The sequence below is a fragment of the Antedon mediterranea genome, chromosome 11, assembly GCF_964355755.1.
Source record: "Antedon mediterranea chromosome 11, ecAntMedi1.1, whole genome shotgun sequence".
Lineage (NCBI taxonomy): Eukaryota > Metazoa > Echinodermata > Crinoidea > Comatulida > Antedonidae > Antedon > Antedon mediterranea.
In genome coordinates this window covers 6238834-6257005 of record NC_092680.1, presented here as the reverse complement: position 1 = coordinate 6257005, position 18172 = coordinate 6238834, and the positions used below count along the sequence as shown (strand labels likewise).

Below are 18172 nucleotides of genomic sequence, written 5' to 3'. Positions count from 1 at the left end.
ATTTTAACTGATTGCACCTATCTGAATACAATGATCATTATTGTGAGAGCATTAGTTATTGCTCCAAATCATCGACTTTACCATCTGCAATTTGATAGCCACACATCTTTCACAGACGTCAAATATTCATTTTGGCTACAACCTGTTCTATCTTAGTTTAGGCATGATTTATCATTGATATTAAGTATACTCAATATTAGTGATTAAACACTTACAGTAGTGTTGTCTGTATACCAAAACCACTTTTTTTACTTCCAGTTACAGACTAATATTGAGATCTTAAACCCTGCATTAATTATTGAGATAATACAAACGCTTCGAGCAAGAAACACGGACGTTTTTAAAACGTGATCTTGCAACGAATACAACAAGCGCCAAAGACAGTATTCTCTCATTTACAATATACCTACATACGGTTTATTTTAGTATTACTAATACATTATATTGAAATTGGTATAATTATCACCAGTACAATTAGTGTCATCAATATGGCATGCTTTGTTACTTTTTTTCTTCGTGTCCTCAATCAATCAATCAATCAATCAAAGTAACATTTATTTCTCTTATAAAGTTCATAATACAAAATTAACAGTAAATTGATTAAAATAAGAGGGGCAAAATTTAAAAAAATAGCAAGGCTTGTATGAGGCAGCCCATAAAACTAAAAAAGAAAACATGACAAAACAGGAACCGGGAACAGGATATAAACTGTAATGAAAGCTTTTAGTTTCAGAGTATCGAAAAATGCTAAAACAATCTACAATAAGTGAAAGGATAATTACACAACTGGATAACAGGTGTCGTTACTCTTCTTTGATGAAGCAATTTTGATGATGGGAACTAGTACATTTTCCCATAGAAGAAGTTTTTTTAAAAGGAATACATATTTGATTTGCGATCCGAGTTCTGTGATTATGAATATTAAGATTGAAACTAAATAAAATCATCAAACTGAAATGGAAGGAGCGAGTTTCCATTGGCATGATACAAACCATTCCTAAGCTCTTATGTTGGGCATTTATTCGCCTCACAAATAGTAGATGGAAATATAAATACGCATGCGCATAGACAAACGTTTTCGATTCGCACGAATAAGTTCGCTTAGTGGATATTAGTGCTTGACCTGATTGCCATCAATTGCATTATCATTCTCAATATTACAGCTTTGTTTTGAATATTATTTGAATTTGAACAAATGAATAAGTGTTCTTAGAACACATTGATAGATCATTGTGACAGTTGTCTCTCTTCCTATGGCTTTATTCTTAATTAAAAAGTAGAGCGATATTATTTCATTTTCTCCTGAATAAAACATAAACTAATAACGTAACGTAATAAAATACCGTAATTTAAGATAAACACCATGGGGATCAGCTTACTGTATAATAAAAGCATGCCAAAATTATCTGTAAATATGAATTATGAATAATGTAAATATTATAATACAGTATCGTATTCGATTCTTCCTATTTATCGAAACATAAAACGTACGCCAAATTATGAAAAACATGGTGGATGCAAAGATGTAACTATTCTATGTCTGTTATTAATGTATGTAGCCTATGATAGTAAACAGTTGAGAAACTCAATGCGAACCTTTTACAATTTGTGATAATGGTATTTTATTCAGTAAATTTGTAATTATATTTGGCAGATAATAATTGACAAACACCTGCTGTTGCCATAGTAATGACCGGCCTTTTAAACAAACTATAGAGCTCCCTCTTACGATAACTGTCATTTCAGTATAAATTCACCGATCGGCTAGAAATACACACTAAACACATTTCAAGCCATATTAGTATTACTATCAAATTTCTCGACATTCAAACATTGAATTCCTCTTCCAGAAGAAACAACCGTCAGGTGAGAAAGAATGTTTTATTAGTTTTGCCCAATCAATGTGGTTACTATACATATTTTAGGGTCCTATTCGCATAAATGGAATGTTTTTTTATTTCAATGTTGCATCAATGGAGAGTTCCATCGTTGCATATAAACACATTTCAAGCTTAGTTATTTATTTCACTTGTTTGTTTGGTTTCTTCTTTCCCTTGCACGTTAGCGAGAATTGTGCCCATCACCCGTATTATACTTAAACGTAAGAGCAGGAGGTTTTTCAATCATTAGTGATTTATCCTGGAGGTGTTGTAAATCGTGTAATACCTTCACCATTTGTAAGATTACCGGAATACAACTTTTAAGAAGTCGTCATTTAAAAATCTCAAAATCATTTGCAAAACAGAGTTTAACTGTGATTTTAATTACTTATTGTATAATATGTGGATTTTAATTGAATGTTGTTAATATTATATAAAATATGTATTTGGGTATGTCTGTTCTTTCATCTCGGGGTGTTGATTTAAATTGAATGTAATTGAATTAATTATATACGCTTAAATGTCCTAGAAAATAGGTTCTGATACTAACACCCTAACAAATTACGATGCGGAAATGGACACTATTACGTAAAAGCTCACATTATAGGTACAACCATGGAGGATTTAATTTTTAATTCCTCTATGGCACAAACTAAACACTGTCACAGACAAAATACCAGACAAAATAACAATATAGGTATTATTATAAGAGTATGTGATTAGGCAATGCCGTTTTAAATTGAAAAATAATTTGCCTTTTTTATGTATTCCTATTATACAGACATCATATTACTTATTATTGTCTTTTAATTGCTTAATACAATTATCCGTATAGACTCATGATCATTTGTTTCAGATTGAATCCCTAAAATTTACCTAATTCTCCGTGAAGCGTTAATGCGATAGATTATAAAATATGGGTTATCTTCAGACATATACACGTATCTTCTCAAATTACAAAGAGAAACAATGTGTGTGGACATACTTAGTAATAAAATGCCAAGAACAGACTTCAAATAATATGGCAATAAATGAATGTGTTTTGTTTGGGCATGCTGTTATTACTGAATCGAATACGTGACATTGACGACATTTGGGGACAATGAAGTTACATAATTAAAATGCCTATGGGCAGTTAAAACACTATCCCCAGCTTAATTTACCAATACGACCTTTTGACACCTGACCCCCCTCACCTTTTACGTAATTGTTAAAGTCTCTATTACAGTATATGTAAAAATTATTGTATACCGAATTTTTTAATCATTAGAACTGTGTGATGAATAGTTTATTGATTGAAATAATATTACAATATGACAATTTTTTTAATGATAGGATTAATGGAAAAGACGCTAAATTGCACCTGTTGATTAGAAACATGAATGCACGTGGCACCAAATACCCACACAATTCAATACACAGTTTCATTTAATTTTCAACACTTATAATATTTCTCATTAGCAGCCTCTACTCATTTCCCAAAGCCACCATTATGCCTAGGGGTCACCATTTGATTTAAAAAATATGGATTTCAAAGCTTTTGATCGCGTTACTTGTTATAATAATTATTTTTGGTAAAATTGTAGATTTAACAATTTGCAGAACAAGTTGCTCCACCGTCAGATTTTTATTTCAAAAAAATGTAGATAATATTTATTCCAATGCAATAATACACTATTTTTAGTCGCTTGCAAACGCGACTCTACAGCTCACTGTGTCGGTCGGTTGGTCGGTCGGTGGGTAAACACTAACTCAAATTTACGCACGCCACTGCAGCCATGTATATGGCCTTGTTTACATAACATATTGTATGAATCTATATTCATTGCTATCGTGGTCTTTTCCAAAACATTTTTCAGCATATCATCAGGTTTTTTTTTTGTTACGTCTAAACTTTTACCTCATGCAATGCAACTATACCGTTCAATAAAATAAACAGAAAGTTGCTCTTAAATAATTTTATTTCAAAGGAAAGATCAATTCATAATTTTCATTCCAATGCAATAATATAAATATGATATGCTATAATTCATTTTGAATGGATGTATCTATATTCATTGCGTACCGTGGGTCTTGGGAAATCAATTGCCAGGATCATCACTGTGAGTATACCATAGGCCTAAACAATGGAAGTTTCGCTGTGTTAGATAATTTTATTCCAAAGAATAAATCAATTAACATTATTTATTCCAAAGAAACAATACAATTTGCTTACATACTCTTAGTAGCATAATATGTTACCATGAGATGTAAGCAAATTATAGTGTTTTCAGTATAAGCAAATTGTATTCATTCAATGTGTTTAAATGCATTTCCGATATTCAATGTTGTATTTCCACATACGACAATATTTGCCTAGTATCAGGAAAATTCCGTCATACAGCATAGTACAGTGTATTACGTGTTGTGTATGTCATGTAAGGTTAGTTTAGTGGTTAGGTTATGGTCTAATTAATAATTATATATATGACACACATGTGATACTGTATTACGGAATTCCTATGTTACTGGAAAAATTCTAGATACAGTATTGATAATCTGGTAGAATGAATATTATATTCATTGCTTAGGAATCTTTGTGTGTCTTCTTACATCCATTTTTTAAATTCATTTTTCAGAAAAAGAGAGACCTTATTTTCTATCTCTCTCTTTTCAGCTTGTGTTATTAGTTGTTTTAAATCTATTTTCCATTTTACTTCAAACGGAATGACACGATATGCTTACACATTCGAGGGCCCTTAACGATCAATTCCTTTACTGGAACTGGGTCATTAAAGAGGGGAATAAATAAATAAATTTAATGAATCTCGTATTTATTGTTTACCTAAAATGTCTTTTTAAAAATGGCTAGCAAAATCAGTTTCTATGTTACCGTACATATTAATCTCTCCATAGCGTGAAAGAGTCGTAATCAATAACCGTGCTTAAAGGATATGTTAAATATCATATTTTAGCAATTATTACTCAATATCAATCAATCATCTGCTTAAATGGTTGATGCACTGTCATTATTGTTTGGTCCATAAACATGAACAATTAATAGTTTTATATAATAAAAATAAATTAAGTTGTTCTTTCAAAGGTTGATGTTTAATTTGTAAACAATTAAATGACAGGCATAAACGAAACGTTGAAACTCAAACCTACCTTTTAAGTTTTAAGCTGACATAGATTGACACATGCTCCTAAAATGTTAATCATAAATAATTAATATCTATATCTTTAGAAAACAGTCCCACAAAAGGTCCGATTTTTAATGTTGTATTTCCACATACAATAATATTTGCCCAGTATCAGGTAAATTCCGTAATACAGCATCTCAAGTATATATTACATGTTGTGTATGTCATGTAAGGTTAGTTTAGTGGTTAGGTTATGGTCTAATTAATACTTATATATATGAAACACATGTGACACACGTGTGATACTGTATTACGAAATTCCTATGTTACTAGAAAAAATCTAGATACAGTATCGATAATCTGGTAGAATGAATATTATATTCATTGCTTAGGAATCTTTGTGTGTCTTCTTACATCCATTTTTTAAATTAATTTTTTAGAAAAAGAGAGACCTTATTTTCTATCTCTCTCTTTTCAGCTTGTGTTATTAGTTGTTTTAAATCTATTTTCCATTTTACTTCAAACGGAATGATACGATATGCTTACACATTCGAGGGCCCTTAATGATCAATTCCTTTACTGGAACTGGTTCATTAAAGAGGGGAATAAATAAATAAATTTAATGAATCTCGTATTTATTGTTTACCAAATGTCTTTTTAAAAATGGCTAGCAAAATCAGTTTCTATGTTACATATTAATCTCTCCATAGCGTGAAAGAGTCGTAATCAATAACCGTGCTTAAAGGATATGTTAAATATCATTTTTTAGCAATTATTACTCAATATCAATCAATCATCTGCTTAAATGGTTGATGCACTGTCATTATTGTTTGCTAACTGAATATAGTTGCTACGGATGCTCTCTTATTGCCACGGAGATGTTAAACATTTCCAAATAATAACGCGATTTTCTGTGTACTGAAGTGGTAACTAATGCGTGGTTCCCACTAGAGACGCAACACAACGACGTAACGCAACGTAAGGGATTTGACCAATCACAACCGATGGATTATTCGAACTTTCGTTTGTCATTGGTCAACTAGCTTGCGTTGCGCTTACGTCCTTGCGTTACGTCCTAGTGGGAACCAAGCTTAACGGATGCTACTACGTTATTGTACACGAAGATGTTGAACAATCATTGTGTGATTATACGATTCATTCATTTCATTTATTTATTTCACCGTCATAGGCCACCAGCTCATAGTAGATAATAAATAACTATTATGTAACAGAGAGAAGCTTTTGCATAATGAAATATAGTATATTTTAATTAACCTGTTCATCCATTACTAACATTAGTTACAGAGAGTTTTTATGTAACTTCTAAAAAAACCGATTGATTAGTCAAAAACAAATTGAGTTGTTCTTTCAAAGGTTAATGAAATAAATAATTAAACACAAGGCATAAACGGAACGTTTACACTCAGAACTATAACATGCATTTATGTTAAGCTGACAAAGGTTGACGCAATAAGGAAATAAATAATTAATATTTATCTTTAGAAAACTGTCCCACAGAGGTCATTGAATTGTTCAGGTTGTGAATAATGTTAAAATCACGCAGCATACTATACATACTCTTCGGTAACCAAAGCAGTCCACTACATATTAAAACATCACAGTACACATCATTAACATGAGACAGCTACTGCGAACTAATCAATGGTGACCATGGGATTTCATAATTGACTTTTTATTTTAATTATAGTCTGAATAATGGTAGAATGCACTTTGTCAGTGAAAACAAATAGTGAATACAATTGATGAACAACAGTTCACTACAATGGCTATATTTCTCGTACTGTATGTCATGCCGACTCATGTTGTATGTAATACCGTATGCCAAACACTACACCGATAACACATACGATGACTGTCCGTGGCTCAAAATGAATTAGCAATACAACACACATCGAGTATGACATTTCTTAAGCTCTCTCTACACTATCAAACTAGTTTGATGTGCCCAAATATGGTAGTGATATGCCCAAATATGGTAGTGATATGACATCATCATGTCCATTTATGGACACATCATATTTTTTGTTACATAAAGTTTGATAGTGTAGACATTTCTTCCTAATACACTTGACCAGTAAATATAATAAAATAAAAAAATAACATTAATAACCAATTCCTTAATTTGAAAAGGTGTATAGAAATACGGATAAGTTTTCATAAATTATATATTGGTTCGCACAGTAAAATGGAGGGGTTCTGTATCGTAAAAGAAGTGGATGATATATCATTTAGGCCTACTCTTTCTCTGAAAGTGAATACCTTTACGACGTGCTCTAATTTAAGTGCATAATAGTAATTGATCACAGCATACGCCTAGTGCAAAATTCAACAGATGACCATGATTTTAACATTTTCGTAATTGACTGTTTTGTTGTCATTGTGCGATGTAATTCAAACTCGTGTTTTCTAACCGTAGAAATACAATAGAATTCACTCTGTCAATATTGCTGTTATCATATATTAAGTCATAATTAGCGACAAAATATTATCTTGCTCACAATTACCAACCTTCGTCTTTTCAAACTTAAGTGTTAACGCAAAAATAAGGTGCTCTACTTGCATCTTGTTGGAATGGTACATAATGTTAAATTGACAAAACATATTCCTTATAGCAATCAAGAAATCTTATTCCTCTAATATCGGAAATATTCGCATTACTAAATTTTAATTTAATTCCACAAAAATGCATAACAACATGCAACAACATAATTGTGTTTAATATTGTAATAAAAAGCAAAAGAAAAAGAGGATATTACCACTCAAATAAATATTTAAAACATACTAATCATTACTTTTAAAAAGGTTTGTAAAATAATAACAAAATAAAATATTTGAAAGGAAATAATTAGTTTTTTTTATCAATGGTAAAATGTTGATACAAATCTTCTATTTAATCCTGTTATTTTTAAATAATCAATCTATTTTAAAATTCATATCTAGATAATAAACGAGTTATATTTATCAATAACAAACTAATTGAAGATGTAATGGTAATGTTGTAATTATTATAATTTTATTTATTTCAGATGTATTAATTAGAATAGTTCATTGCGTTTAATGATAAATAAACTGTTCATGAACTTACAGAAGGTTAGAATGATAAGGCATTGTTTGTATAATTTACATTAAACCATAAACTATGTGTGGGAAAGTGCGTCATCCTATAAATACAGAAACGTGCATATTGACACAGTAACAATAAGAACGTTATTTCGTGTTTTTTTTTTTTAGAAGACAACCAAATCCATTAAATTGATTAACGACACATGTGCACATTTAGAAACTAATCCAGCAGGTTTTAAAAATTGGTTTTATTTTAAATTCAGTTTGCACTTTTGCTCTAAAATGTCAAGGATAAATATGCAGTTATTAGCTGTTAATAATAATAATTTATCTATTTTGGGAAAAAAAAACAAAAGTAGTATATAGTGTATATAAACGATCAACTGTTTACTTATAATGTTATTCCTATCAGTGGTTCTCAAGAGTGAATACATACCTTACTTATACACATGCCTAGTTACACCTAGTCATCAACTACACGTCTTGATCTTACACCGTCCCAAGCGATTCCTCCCGCCTCTGTCCAGTGTGTATAGCCTGCAGCATTCTTCATTCTTCGTCAAGTTCTCTCATCCAAGTGTTTCTTGAACGATCTCCATTGCATTCGATGTCAAGGCGTGCCTAGAGTGATGTTCTGTTTTAGCTTCCTTAGTGTGTGACCAATTTCTTTCCAATGTCTATTTCCACTGTCTATTTCCACTAGCTCCTACCCAGTCTTTCCCATAGCTAATGTCTTCCATAATCCAACCTACAAATGCGTTGGTGAACATTGGTATTTTAGGATATTGTAGGTTGGTTTTGTGGAACTTGCTTTCCTGGTGAAATTGTTTCTCTTTGTTTTTTGTATGGTTTGTATATGGATGTTCTATCCGAAATAAAAAAAAATGAAATGAATAGCTGAACATCATTTCTTTTACATTAGGCCACTACATTCTGAAAATCTTGATGAACACTTATTATTATTAATTACTAAATATTTATTTACTTATTTAGTCTATTATGCAGTCTTCAGACACAATACTCTTGCAGGTTGTTTAATGTCACTGGACATGATATTGTAGGAGAGTCATTAGCATTCAAACGAGATTACAATTGAGTTATACCGTATTATATTCTTTCAGCTCATTTCTTCATTTTAGAACAAGAATGTTAATTAATTTGTCTCTAATCACAAATAACATTTCTCAAAATAATAGAACTGTCTTAAAACGTCTATCTTGTTCAATTATCTTACTTATAATGACAATGAAAAGAAATCGACCTTGTAAATATTCATTAAACGTATTTTAGTCACATTTTTTACATAATAAGACGCAGGGGTTTATCGAAGACAAAGCATTATTTTTTTATATTCATGTAAAATTCCTAAAAACAATTAATCCCTAATCGCTGGTTATGTTTTTTTTTAAAGTTATGTCTACGTTTTGCGGAAAATTAATGAATTGAGTACATTATTTATAAAAGGATCGTAAATTATATCATGTCCATTAGAGTACACAACTGAACAACTCTTAGTCGATTAGTCTAGGCCTACTTATATTATTACTTAAATATGGTTATGGTTTATGAGTAGGCCATCCATGATCTATCTAATATCTCTAAAATAATTAGTTTATTATAATATTGTATACGAAGATGGTCGGGTTTTTCGTCGTCAAAGTAAAAGTCCTCATATCACAGTCTACCATGAGAATTATATATTGTATTTGGTTTTTTTGATAAATCAATCTTATATTGTATAATTGATATTAATACATATTTACTGCAATAAATATTCGGAAGAAAATAATGATGATATAATTATTATTTCACATTAATATACAATTTTACCACAAATTAATTACTGTTGGTACATTGAATAAATAAATGACTGATTTAATTATTTATTTTTAGTCTCCTTCCATGTGGTACCTGCAACAATTGTATGTTGTTAAAATCCCTTTGGGCTTCCCATGATTCCGTGGCGTGGCACCTATCTTAAGCTTGGTTCCCACTAGAAATTAACACAAGGACGTAAACTCAACGCGAGCGTTTTGAACAATGACAAGAGAAATTATAGACAGTTAGCAATCACAAGCGAATAAGCCATTGTGATAGGTCAATTCACTTGCGTTGCGTTACGTCCTTGTGTTGCGTTGCGTTACGTCCTTGTGTTGCGTCGCTAGTGGGAACCACGCTTTAGTCTGATGTTCAGCGTGTTAAAACTATTTATTAGTAAAGCATCTGCACGTTAACATTGACTTCATTTCTTCATTGCAACAAACTGCATTACGTGTTTTCTTTTAAATATTCAATCAACGTGCTTAATATCAAATTGGAGAACATTTATAGCATAGCATGGTCATTGATTGACCATATTTATCAGTTACACATTATTTATACTATACTAAATACATTAAATATACTGCATAAATGACGACTAAAGCTTGTTTGACACACCAGAGTACTACAATTGAATTTTAGTACCCCAAGGCTGGAATTGCCAAAGAGATTGATAATAAAGTATAGTAACAATGAGGCAGACATTTGTTAGAATAGAGTATTTTTAAGATTCTGGATGAGCCGATGGGTATACTTGTATTATGTATAAAATAGTGTGTTTCATACATACTGTAAATTGCACTGATATTATTTTATTGCGAATTTCATTTAAATATTCAATAGGACATCGATAAATATACACATGTGTTTCCTTTTACAAATGTTATACTTTATTTGTTCTTTTTTATGTTGACACCATTTTTTAAGCATTAATAATTAAACCCACATAATCCTCAATAATCCCATATTAATTCTTAAGCAACCCTTTTATGTTTAATGGTTTTAGATTTATATTTTTAAGCTCAGCATAGAATAATGATAGGATTGATTTTGCTCTGAATCTCTGGGTTAATTCCATTGATTTTGTACAGCACGCTTATTATGCCTAATGTTTAATTACTTGTCAGTTCACAACCAACAGCTACGGTATGTAACTGTGTATGAAAGTGATAAAAAAGAACGTGTACAACTTACTTTAATCCTGGAGATTGCACTGTGGTTAAATTTGTAAATGGATTGCTTTCGCATCCACCACAAAAGCATCATAATTGTAACTAGTCTAAAATACTACGGTTTACTTGTTATCCTGTAATTTGAATTATAGTGTTTCTGAAATAGAAATAGGATATAGTTAGCTAAATATAAATGCCAAAGATTAAATTGTAGATTAACTATTTTAACAAAATGATTAAAATAATGCGTCCATAAGTTAGGCTTATTTATACTATTCCAAATTATATTAACAGAATGTAATATGATAATAATTTTCACTTTTCTTTTAGATGTTATGAAGTGAGTGGGACCTGCATTAAAGATTGCTTCCTAAAAAAGTTTTTTTTTACATTAACCACTCGACAAGAAAATGTGTTTGGCTTAATTAACAGTCATAATAAAGTAGTTCCGGTAAACTACGAGAGTTGTTTTCGCCATCCGCACTAGTCCTAATTATGACATTTTACCTTGAGTTAGCTAATAGTCTGATTCATCGTTCTTACCTGATGCAGTAAAAGCACTAATACGGCAGATTAGCTTGTTTAGCTGTCATACAGAGTTGTCCTGGCGGTCAATAGCAACCGAACATGGCGGGGATACACAATATTTCATACGCGGTGGTGGCAGCGGCAGTGGACGATATCGTGCAAGCAGACGACGTCGTGCAAGCAAACGATGTGTACTATTACTACAACTTCACATGTGAACAGATGGAATTGCATATTCCGGAATATATAAATAGCTACTTAAGAATTATTAAAGTTGTTGCTCCCCTGATTCTTGTACTTATATCAGTTATTGGAATACTTGGTAATGCTACAGTGTTATTTATTATTTATTGGTATAATGACATGAGGTCCGTGACAAACTTCTTTATTGGAAACTTGGCAACGACGGATATAACCTTTTTGGTGATTTGTACTATTCCAACAGCAGCCGTTTATATGGGATGGTCTCCAAACTCATTCATGTGTAAAGGGATGAATTACATGATGTTTGTAAGTATCTATATCTATTACTTCATAATAAAAATATAACTTATTATTTTAATCGATCAAATTTAATTAATATCATATATTGTCATTATCTTGTCAGCAGACTTACGACGACAAGATTATATCCACGATTTAACACGTATAACATAGAGTAGACATAATGCAAATAAAAAAACAAATCCCAAATACAGATTTATTCCGGGAAAACTGCGTTGGTCCCAAAGGTTCTCGATCCTGTATCTAATCAAAAAATCAGAATTAGCTAAATGATATTAATTATCACATTTCGACTTCAGATATCATACTGTGCGCATCTAATGTTATTTTACATGATATTCCATTATACCTATTACCATTGAGCCAATTTGGTAATTACCTTGTCACGAATTTCATTACATATCGATAAAATAACTAAAATAACATTACATTGTTATAATTGTCTGAGTAGCATTTCATAGATCTGATTGTTTAATCTTCTATTTAAAAAATAATAAGTGTTCATTGCTTGACCATCTCAGTATTTGAAGACGATCATGTTATAATAGTTTTCCGTCAACAGATCACGAAGTTTGATTTCTCTCAACTTGCCGCCTACTGTGACTTTTTCGTAAACAGCATATGTTCAGCAGATCGTAAAGTTATTTATTATCACACGATCCGAATTGTCGCATATTCACATCACGAACATAAAGCGAATGAGTTTTTAACGTCAATAGCGTCAAAAAGTCACTATATTATTTAACTTCTTATTTTGAAGACGTACTGTAGAATAATTATGGCCTATAGCATTTCATTTAGGTAACATAACACTAAGATATACATGTAAAAACTGCATGAATGACATTCATTATTATTTGCTGATCTAAATTTAGTTATCATAACAGCTTTCGATAATATAAATTAATAAAGTGTCTTTCAACAGAGATTTGCAACGTATGAAAATAACATTAATGTCCGTAATGTCAAACTTCTAGATTCAATTTTACGAGAAATGGATACGGCTTATTTTAAATATCATGTCAATCATTTGTGCATAACTAAACTTGTTAAAATATTTCATATTATTAATCATGATTGTTAGAATTATAATCGATTGGACAGTTGTGACATCACGAAGATAGTGGCATCCTTGCATTAATTGCTCAAATTAAATACACATTAAGTAGAGCGTTTGCTGCCCTCTATGCTTTTAGCTTTATTCCTTTTCCAGGTCTTTCATTGATAACTAATCGATTCATCCAAAATGATTTGTTTTATTTTTCAGGTTACAGTGCAAGCTACGATATTGACATTGACAGCAATGTCAATTGATCGTTACCAATTAGTCGTACATGCAGTGCGCTCGCGTAACACGCGCACAACAAAAAAGGTTTTACTACTGGATGTCAGCGCATGGATTGGTAAGTGTTATTTTGCCCGGAAAACACAAGTAGGCATACATTAATATGTTTTTGTGTATATATGTATAAATCCTGTACCATCATAATATCTAACGTATTTTGATATAACATGTCGACATTAAGTTTGTACATAAGTGGATATTAAAACTATAAGATTATTGAATATATATTCGGTACACATTTGACATGACGGGTACATTTACAATTATACAATCAAAATATAGTACCTTACACCGAATATTACCGAAATTGTTTATAGCGCCACCTATAGATATAAAGGCAAACATAACAAACTCTAGAGTACGAACCTTCTGCTTTGTTCAACTACTAAAACATAACAAACTCTAGAGGGCGAACCTTCTGTTTTGTTTATCTCAGAGAGTTGTTATAAGCCGGCCACAATATCTTTGGTTCAATTATTATTATGTTTAAAAAAAAGGTTCGCCCTCTATAGTTTGTGATGTTCGCCTTTATATCTATAGGTGGCGCTATACAAAATTTCGATAATATTCGGTTTACAATTTGAACGGTGCTACTGAACGTCTCATGTAGTCAATTTCATTGTTATTTATTCAAAATGATTAACATCACATCTTTTTCTTTTTTGTTACAGTATCTTTTCTTATATACATTCCTATTCCAATATATTCGTACTCAATGCCTTCAGGTTGTACACATGAATGCAAGCTAGAATTCCCGGAGGAATTTCAAAGGCGACTGTTTATCACAGGATCATTTCTGATGCTATATGCATTCCCACTCTTAGTTATACTCGCATGCTACTTCAAAATATTAATCCAGGTGTGGCGCAAGAAATCATGTGGTACCGAAAGTGCACAAGCCCAAGAACGTTCGATTCGCAGAAAGCGAAAAATCACAAGAATGGTGTTTATTGTCGTGTTACTTTTTGCTGTATGCTGGGCGCCCAATCACATCGTCATTATGTTGGAAACATTCTGGCCTTCGGATGAATTTTATAGATCAATAGAAATGTTCAAGATTGCAACCTCTTTGAAACTATTCAGCCTGTGTCTTTCGTATTCAAATAGTTGTTGCAATCCGATTGTTTACGCCTTTGCCACTGATAGTTTTAAGAAGCATTTTAAGCGAATTGTTGGATTTTGTCAGAAGACAGAGTTCAACTCAGTGTCGACAAACGTTACGCCTCGCGAAGATTCAAGTCCGGAAACGGTTATCTAGAAACTATATCTACTTCAACATTTTGTAACGTTATTATAATTATGTTGTTGCCCAATTCTTAAAATGTGAAATAAAGTATACTAAGTGTTTGGTCGTAGTATTTTGTAGAAAAATAAATTATAATTTTGGCCATCAGCAACATACTACTCAATCAATTATTTTGTAACACATTTATTTATATTGATTGATCATACGTTGTCCAGTGTAATGTTGTCAGAAGTGTGACGAATATATATGCAGAGCGTTTATTTTATTTGACTGTATGCAATTTATAACTATGTAATAATACAATTATTATATAAATAAGTTATTAAATATATACATATATATAATGCACTGTCATTGGATATAGTCATAAATTAATAAATAATAAAATAATAAGACTGGAAATAAAGTATGACTGCTAGCTAATTGTTAGTATATCAGTGAGTGCATTTTAGCATATTATATTTGTACTGAAAGATGTCGTTTTATTTTAGTCTGGAAATGTATTAGAGCGTATTTTAAAACCACATCATTGTTTCTATTATTATATATATATATATATATCTATTATTATATTAAATCATTATTTTAAAAAACTATATGGAAAACATAAGTCTTACGGCTAAAATAGAGTACAATTTTTCTTTCTTCACATCTACATATTGAAATGCATAAAACACAATAATTCTTTCTATTCTTCCCAATTTGGGGCTAATCCCTAGGCTGATTAACAAGTTAATTCGTACACAATAGTTATTATATACCACACACCTCCAACAACATTATCAAACATTCTATGGTTTCCTATATGCAGATAAATATTATTGCACATGGTCATTTTTATTTTCACATGATCCGTGTAAAGAAAAATGCTTTTCTATATTCGTACATGATGTAAATTGGTAGTGATAACGAAATGAAATCAGACATAAACAAAGAAAAGCGAGATAGGGTTAAGGCTGTTTTATTTAACATTGTGTTATTTAAAAATCAGCTACATTTAAATTAAAATAACACATAAAAGCACATTGACTGTTCGTGAAAGATATGCGACGAGGGCATATTATATTGACTTCTTTTTTTGTGATTATATTTCTATATTCCAGATAAATATATTTTTTAAACTATCAAGCAAACCAACAAAATTGATATCATAGGGAAAGACAGATAAAACATCCAGCACAATTGTTTTTTTCCACCACCATTAACAGTATTAGTAATACAATACTTCATAAAATAACAAAGCACGGATTTTATTTTTAAAAGATAACTAAAAACTGGCTATTCTCATGTTGTTATCACTTGCTTACCAATATAATTCTACCCGGCTGGTTAAGTAATTCACTCAAACTACCCAACTTTTGGTTTTCATTGAATATTAATTATTATTCATTATTAGGTTTTTTTAGTTCTCTTAATAATTGTAGGCCTATTGTTATATCTATTATTTTATTTCGTCACACTGCTTTATTTCCGTAGAGATTTTCAGAAAGATCAGCCGTGCAAAATTCTACGCTATTGAATTCATTGAGGTATGTATGTCTGGCATTCTGTTTTGTTTTCTTTAACTACCATGTAAAACCCAAATTACTTTGTGCAAACCCATGGCAAACATGTAGGGGTACGAACTGCATCTATGTTTATATCATGGAAGTCAATCATCAACATATTTTCATGTAACTAAAAAAGTAGGTCAAAATTGATATTCACAACATTTTAACAGTAATGGAAATATGGAACACGCCATACATTTAGCAGGATTATAATATAGATATAAGATGCTATGCCGTCCAATATTTACACGTACAAAAACAAAGTAAGGAAATGAACGATTTATAATAGACAGCGATGTCGATCCACCTGTACCAGAACTAAACAATTGGGGAATCTGTATTGTATTTCGTATTGTTAACATACGTATACCTGTACGTAACAATTCGTATAAAATAATTATGCATAACGAAGTGTAACTAGCGCCATCACTCTAGAAACATTAGAGAAGTTAAATACATAGGGTGAAATACAAAACTGTAAATATACAAAGAAAATAAATATAGCATAATTGCACATTGTTTCCAAAAGTATTCAAACGCATCTAAAGTATTTAAAGTAACATTTTAGAAACATACTATAATTTTAAAACAATATCTATCTATCATTAAACCCTTTGGAAAGGTCAACTGTTTCATTAAAGATTATAAGCTATAAAATTGAAGGACAAGGCGTACGAAAAGGTTCAAAATTGAAGTTATTTTTCTTGATAAACACTGGGAATTGTCAGAACCTTTAAAATTCAAATCAAACAAAATGCACAGACTACAATTGGCTAGATTTGTAAGACATTGGATGTTCAAGAACGCAGTAAGCCACACTCAAGTACTTTTATGTCAATGCTTAACGTCAACTCATTCATATAAAATGTCATTATTTTTTGTAAATGTCTTTTTATTGACAACAATAAAACGTAATATAGCTAAGTATTATCGATATTTTGTTGTCTAAAACTGACATGAGTGTGGATAAATATTCCTGTTTTGTGATTAAAATTCTTGCCAGGTATTTATTGTTTTATAATGTTCAATTTAACCGCTATCAGTTCATTGATAAAGTAATCAAACATAATCTTGATGGCCTCATCTAAAACATGGATTGGAGAGGTTTATGTATTTGCGCTACTAAATTGAACCTTAATGCAGATGATGCTATTTCTAAAATAACATGCTGTTTGTCATTTTTCTTATGTTATTTACTATATCGATGAATTATATAATTTATAAGTTAAATCTAATAAACTTGGAAAATAATCGGAAAGAAACAACCTAAAGTGTCTTTTTTTTTTACTAATTACGGCTCTGCCTAGGACGGTAATGTACGGTAAATCGTTGTTGAAGTCAAAGTACATTGTAATGCCCACTTACAGACTACCAAGATACTATCAATATTATGAACATTAGTTAGGATTCGTGCTTATTTACCAGAGATTAAAAAGCATATTGGTAATTGGAAGTAGAATTATAAACACCCTTCCCTATGCTTTGGAACATGACGTAATTTCATTCAAAGTCAAATATATTTGTTATACGATATACATTTTGGTATTTATTTCATTTCACTTTATTTATCAGTGATATATTTTTGTAGTTGGAAGGTCCAATATAAAAATCATACCAGGCCATGAGGAGCAAGCTATAACACTTTTTTTTCTGCAAACTCTAAAAGTTAGCTTAAATATTCTACATGAAATATACTACTGTATACTATAGTATACACTGTATACGGTGACCTATTTTCATATGTTTTTTTTTATGTTATGCCGTAAGCCTAACCCATCACTACGCACCCGTGGCGATGATCACATACATCACAAGACGAGAACCTTTTCGATACTTGCGTCACTTTACCGCATTGTTACGTATGTTCGTATATTCTAAATTTCTAGTTTTGAGTATTGATCTTTGTTTTTGCCTGGAGAT

The 18172-nt window shown here is 31.0% G+C and overlaps 1 protein-coding gene across 1 annotated transcript; it reads left to right on the top strand.

Annotated features, from left to right (window-relative positions):
- The first annotated feature begins 1852 nt into the window (after positions 1 to 1852).
- On the top strand, positions 1853 to 17654 carry LOC140062246 (G-protein coupled receptor 54-like). Its single transcript, XM_072108375.1, has 4 exons — positions 1853 to 1866; positions 11410 to 12117; positions 13379 to 13514; positions 14128 to 17654. The coding sequence occupies exons 2-4, from the start codon at positions 11707 to 11709 to the stop codon at positions 14712 to 14714; spliced, it is 1134 nt and encodes a 377-aa protein (XP_071964476.1). The 5' UTR covers positions 1853 to 1866; positions 11410 to 11706; the 3' UTR covers positions 14715 to 17654.
- The last annotated feature ends 518 nt before the right edge of the window (positions 17655 to 18172 follow it).

Bases quoted from the DNA above. Each gene is read 5' to 3' on its own strand.
- LOC140062246 (XM_072108375.1), top strand. From the start codon at position 11,707: ATGGCGGGGATACACAATATTTCATACGCGGTGGTGGCAGCGGCAGTG. The intron at 12,118-13,378 runs GTAAGTATCTAT...TTTATTTTTCAG, and splicing joins GGATGAATTACATGATGTTT to GTTACAGTGCAAGCTACGAT. The intron at 13,515-14,127 runs GTAAGTGTTATT...TTTTTGTTACAG, and splicing joins GGATGTCAGCGCATGGATTG to TATCTTTTCTTATATACATT.